The 6,000-nt window shown below is 45.1% G+C and overlaps 1 protein-coding gene across 3 annotated transcripts in view; it reads right to left on the bottom strand.

The window, feature by feature from the left end:
* AGK (acylglycerol kinase) overlaps positions 1-6,000 on the bottom strand; it is an 81,457-nt gene that overhangs the window by 14,623 nt on the left and 60,834 nt on the right. For all 3 annotated transcript variants that reach the window (XM_021692849.1, XM_021692850.1, XR_002480467.1), the window contains exon 10: positions 2,702-2,781. In XM_021692849.1, the coding sequence (XP_021548524.1) occupies positions 2,702-2,781 (80 nt within the window). The remainder of the gene's footprint in view (positions 1-2,701; positions 2,782-6,000) is intronic.

Raw genomic sequence — 6,000 nt, 5'->3', positions numbered from 1 at the left:
ACACACACACGCTAAATGACTGGATCCTGTACACCATGTTCTCTCTCGCTCTCTCACACACACACACACACACACACACACACAATTAAAATCTGTAAATCAGCCTTACTTCACATTACTCGTGTTACGCAGCTTCAAAATGGGAAATGTTAAATCTGGGAATGAAGAGGGTCTACCGCATACTGCTAAATACATAAAAGCTAGTATAGAGAGAAAGATGCCTACCAGGAATTAGAAAAGTGACATAAAATGGATTCCTCTCTTAAAATTTATCTCTGTCTCCTACCAGCTCATCTTAAGTGCTCCCTATTTGATTCTGTTCGATATGCATTTATTTAGCATTTACTATGTATATGAAGGAAACAGAAGTAAGTATAAAATTCCTGCCTTAGAAGGCTTATAACTTGAGAAAATAAAGCCCCAAAAAGTAACAGAAAACAATAAATGACCATATATATATATGTGATATATATATATCGGTGTCAACTGATCGCTATTTATTGGTGAGGAGAGTCAAGAAGGGACAAGAAATCACTAAGGACTGGAAATCATCAGGACAACCAGGCCTGCATGATGAATGGCACAAGAGCAAAGTAAGGGCGTGGGATTTAAAAACATGGTTTGGATTTAGATCCATGAAAGAGAGAAAGAAGTCATTCTGGGCAAGAGGAATAGCAAAGGCCCAGGAAACACTGAGAACAGTATCCACATTAAAGACTTAAAAGTAATGATACATAACTATGGAATTAGGGTTGATGACAGATCAAGTTGGGCCTTGAATGCCAGAATAAGGGGATTAGATAGAATCCAAAGAGCAATGTGGAGTCATCCTAATTATTATTCAGGTTCATACTGTGATGCTACAAATGAGCACCTTGATCGTCTGGTTTTTTCTAAGTTTACATAATAATCCGTTTCATTTCCCAGCTGGCCAGGGAGACGCTGTCCACAGTTGCACTCATCTCTACCAACGGCCCAGCATCGACACTATGCTTGTGGCCTGATGGCCAGCCAGGAAGTCATTTCTTGCATCCTACGGTTTCTTCCACGGCACACAGAGGGGCTCCGTGGAAGGTCCCAGTTGAGCTGTTAGATAGTCACCACCAAAATTTTAAAATTCATTGTTCAAAAATCAGCCAAAATAGGGGCAAGTGTGTGAGATACTCCTAAAGGGGCTGACCTGTGCTAGTGCTCAGTTGTTGATGAACACACTTCAGGAAGCAATTTGATCTCACCAGACTTTTTCAGGGAAAACAAAGCAATTACTCTTGGTGAGTTGCTCGTATTCAAGATCACAGATAAAACATAAGGGGATTTGTTGGGTCCCCCGAGTGACTCAGTCGGTTAAGTATCTGCCTTCGGCTCAGGTCATGATCCCAGCGTCCTGGGATCAAGTCCCGCTGTGGGCTCCCTGCTGAGCAGGGAGTCTGCTTCTCCCTCTGCCCCCACCTCCCGCCCCACTTGTATGCTCTCTCTCTCTCAAATAAATCTTTTTTTTTTTTTAAGATTTTATTTATTTATTTGACAGAGAGAGACACAGCGAGAGAGGGAACACAAGCAGGGGGAGTGGGAGAGGGAGAAGCAGGCTTCCCGCCGAGCAGGGAGCCCGATGCGGGGCTCGATCCCAGGACCCCGGGATCATGACCTGAGCCGGAGGCAGTCGCTTAACAACTGAGCCACCCAGGCGCCCCGAATAAATAAAATCTTAAAAAAAATAAATAAATAAACACCATAAGGTGGATTTGTGGAATCAAGGTAATCATGGCCAACTTACACATAAAAACAATGTTGAAATGCTCAACAGTGCAGTGTATAATACAATACAGCACATCTCTCTTTGGCATTCCACTCTCGAGAACCTCATTAGCAGGAATAACAAAGTGAGACAATTAAGAGAAATTTCCATAAAGAAAGTGTGGCAGGAAAGCCTATGAGGGGAAAGAGGCGTCTTTTGCTGTGAGATCGATCATGATTCACTTAAACTATACTAAAACTATAAGCCTGATGTTAAAAAAAAAAAAAAAAAAGGTAAAGAAAAAGCACTACCCACCAGATATGGAGTCAGTCCCCCCCTCAAGAAGCCTGCACCTGCACCACCTCCACTGGGAACAGAACACAACTCAGCTGCTTTCCAAGCCAACAGTTTCATTCGGCACCATGAACTCTCAGGAAAGAGAGTTCATTCCCATGGAAGCCAGTCATGGCCCTCTCCTCACCGCCGAGACAGGCCTGTTTCTTCAGCTCACAACACAGCCAGGCGTCCACCTTTCTTCCTTCTGAGAGAGGCAGCCTGTGGTCTCTCGATCCACCAGGCTTTCGACAAGAACACCTCTCAGGGCCAGTCTTCCAGGGCTGGAAAGGCTCCACAAGGCTGGGGCCCCCGCAGGGCCAGCCCAACAGGCTGCAGGATGCCAGGCAACCCCAGTCTGGAGTGAGCCTGGCCTGTGCTCAAACACGATGTCCAGGGACAGAGATGCGGTCTCCGCCGCTTTACTACCAAGCTAGTGTGGAGGAAACGGGAACCTTCCCCAACCTTTCTGTGTGTCAGATCTAAACCTCTGCCTCTATTATTCATAAGAAATTCAACCTCCAGGCCCATCAAATTTCTTCCTAGATGATCACTGTATATTGAAACCTCAAAGACAGGAGCAGAAAAAGATTTTTTTAAAAATCATCCCACATCAGTACAGTGATCCTTTACTTGCTAACTTTGACGCCAGCATCTCTGAAGGATCCCCATCGAAGGCCAGTCACTGCAAACACGGGCTGTTCCTTTTCACCCTGGAAGTTAAATACATTCATTTTAAATCAAAGATTACAGTAACTTGGAACGCTCTACAGGTAAGTACCCAGCAAATGTTCATGGCCTACTTGTCCTCAAACCAAATTCTCTAAAGGATATTCAAAATCTCAGAAATTAACTGAGTACTCAGTAAAAAGACTTGAGTAAACCAAACTGTAAATGAAATTAATTTTTCTATAGTAGGCCTCGTGAATCTGCTGGCCAGGGAACATATTACCGTACTTCAGACTATAAATTCCCAAGTACATAACTAGGCTGGCTCTTCGACCAATCAGTGGTTGGGTCGGCCAGAATTTCTCCTCTCTCAGAGACCTGTCCAAGGCAAAGCTAATTTAAGCCTGCATTCTCTTTAGAGGTCCAAGCGCTCTCAAGTAAGAGGAGAATCCTGGGACTCTAGAATGTTCACCTGAATATCTAAAACTACAGCCAGGCATCTCTCATAACAAGTCAGAATAAAAAGTGATTTGGATTTAGTCCAGTGCTTTATGGCAAAATATTGCATATTACAATCAGTGACTTTAGCAATATATAGAAAACATACACAACAGAGCCACTGTCTTTAAGAGTTCATAATGGACCTTCCATAAAGTATAAATTATATATATGTATCTCAAGATTGTAAATACAGCCAAAGCCCAAGACTCTGCCCACATCCTAAACAGAGCTGTCACATGCTAGACACACAACTCCCCAGAACTTGCTAACTGGGGACAGAACTGGTTCGATTTCTACGCCATTAGTACAACCAGTATCAGCAGAAATGGGGAACTGGAGGAGAACCCTCGACACTGTCAACTGCTGGTCTAGAGAAAGTATGTGAAGGCTTCCCCTCCATCCCACTTCAATCCCAGTACACTGAAACCAAGTGAGGGATTTCTAGGAGAATCACGCACTCATAGGGGCAGCTTATAAGTAAATACACTGGGCTCTTGTCCCAGTTCAAGCAGGAGACGTGTTTTCTGCCCTCTGCAGCAGCTTAAGCAAGGAAAAGGGAACTCGGGCGAGAGCCGGTGGAGCACAGAGGTGATGGTGAGGCACCTCGGCCCAGCACAGCAAGGATAGGTTAGCCTCCTGGGTGCCGAGTGGATGTGGAATATAGGCAGGGCTTGGGGTCATCCTGATGATAGAAAGCTAATCATTTTTTTCATGGAATTATCACTAGCGAATACATATCCTATATTAGGGACTGGTGATACCAAAAGTATCTGCCCTCAAAGAGCTCCGGGTGCAACGGGGGGTTTGCAGACACACAAAATGACAACACAATGCAGTAGGTTCACATGATGGAGACAGGCATCGAGGATTATGAAAACACAGAGCAGGTATGACTGTATGCGGTGTGCGGGGAGCAATTTCCCTGATGGCCGGGGAAATACAACATAAAATGACACCCACATTAAATTTTAAAGAATAAGGTGCCTACATTGAGGGAGGCTGGGGAGAAGCACGGAGAGACAGAAAAGAGAGAAGGGGTGGTTTAGCCTCAGGACAGAAGCAGCACTGGGTGAGTCTGCAGTATCTACAGTATTTCTCCCAAATGTTCCAGAGGGGCTAGTAAGCGTCACAACAAATAAAAACAGTAATGATGGTAGAGGATTCAATGGTGCAAGGAGTTGAGAAATATCAAAATTCCCTGGTTTGAAACAAGGTATGTTTACCGCAGTTTGTCTTAGAATCTTTAATATGTTAATATACATTATAAACTTCCAAAAGGAGAAATACACACAGTTTCCCTGACCTGTTAACTGTGCAACCCTTCTCTGGCAGGCAGTTTGCATAACTAATATTCCTTGGGTAAGGCTGATCTAAAGCATGCAGGGTCACACGAAGTCCTGCTTTGAGTACTCAAGACTTCCCAACTGGTACACTAAGAATATTTTCTCTTTCTTCATTGTGATTTTAGGAATATTCTGTTAAGATTGGCTGCAAAACCCTGTAACCTCAAGGTGTCACTGATTTGGGGTGCTATCCTAGCAAGGGGTGGGACTCCAGACAATAGGAAATGAGTGTGGAAAGATCTAGAGAAGCCTAGCTATCAGCCAGATGGGCACAGAGCCCTCAGGATTCAGGAGAGGCCTAGGGGTCAGTAATGGAGAGACTGGTCCCTGTTGGGGTACACAAGAAAAATGAACAAGGGCAGGTGGACAGAGTAGAAGCCAATAGACAAAATACCACCCGATGAAGGCCTGGGTGATAAGAGTACCAGTTGGACAGGTCAGTAAACAAAAACAGATACAGAAAGACAGGCACACAGCCAGATTTTAACAGCAAAGGAGATATGCTGTCCCAAGTCACAGACACCCTAGAAAGAGAAAATGGCCTAATGGTTTCCTAAAAAATAAGTAAATACATAACAACTCTGAGATCTGGTTAGAATAAAAGCATAAGGGACAGTGAAAAGAAAACAATTCTAGTCAACTAGATAGGTACCTAATCTAGGAATTTAAGGAATTCTAGATGAAGAGACAGAAACAAATAGAAGGAATTCGGAAGTTCTGAGGTTTTGATCAGTCAGGGTTTTAACCAAAGGAAGCCAGGAATAACAGAAGAAAGAGATTCTAACTTCAACCAGCAACCCTAACCTCCTCTTTGGGTTCTGGTTGGCAGGTTCTAAGAATCCAACTGAAGGAGTAAAAAGAAAGAACTAGAAAGGAGGGAGGAGCAAGATGGCGGAGGAGCAGGAGACCTGGATTTCGTCTGGTCTCAGGAATTCAGCTGGATAGGGATCAAACCATTCTGACCACCTATGAACTCAATAGGAGATCGAAGAAAAGAATAGCAGGAACTCTCTGAACAGAAAAGCGACCACTTTCTGGAAGGTAGGACGTGCGGAGAAGTGAATCCGAGGCGATATTCGGGAGGATAGACGGCGGGGGAGGGGCCTCCGTCGGCCGCTTCTGGCAAGTGATAGAGCCGTGGAGCAAAAAATTGGAACTTTTAGAAGTCGGCTCCGCTGAGGGACGTCGCTCCAGTGGCTAAGGGGGTGTGGAACCCTCATGGGACACTGTGATCTCAGGACCCTTGGGGTCACAGAAAGACCGGGGGTGCCTGGCAGAGCTCCCAGGTATCGGAGCAGGGAAGCCGGCTGCAGAGATGGAGCCGAGGCGCGGGCTCTCAGCTCGGGGTTGCCATAAACCGTGATCCGCGGCACAGTCGGGCCACTGCTCCTCCAGCAGGGACCCAACAAGCGGCAGGTT

The sequence above is a fragment of the Neomonachus schauinslandi genome, chromosome 12, assembly GCF_002201575.2.
Source record: "Neomonachus schauinslandi chromosome 12, ASM220157v2, whole genome shotgun sequence".
NCBI lineage: Eukaryota > Metazoa > Chordata > Mammalia > Carnivora > Phocidae > Neomonachus > Neomonachus schauinslandi.
The sequence above is the reverse complement of the archived record's forward strand: the minus strand, read 5'-3'. Positions and strand labels throughout refer to the sequence as shown.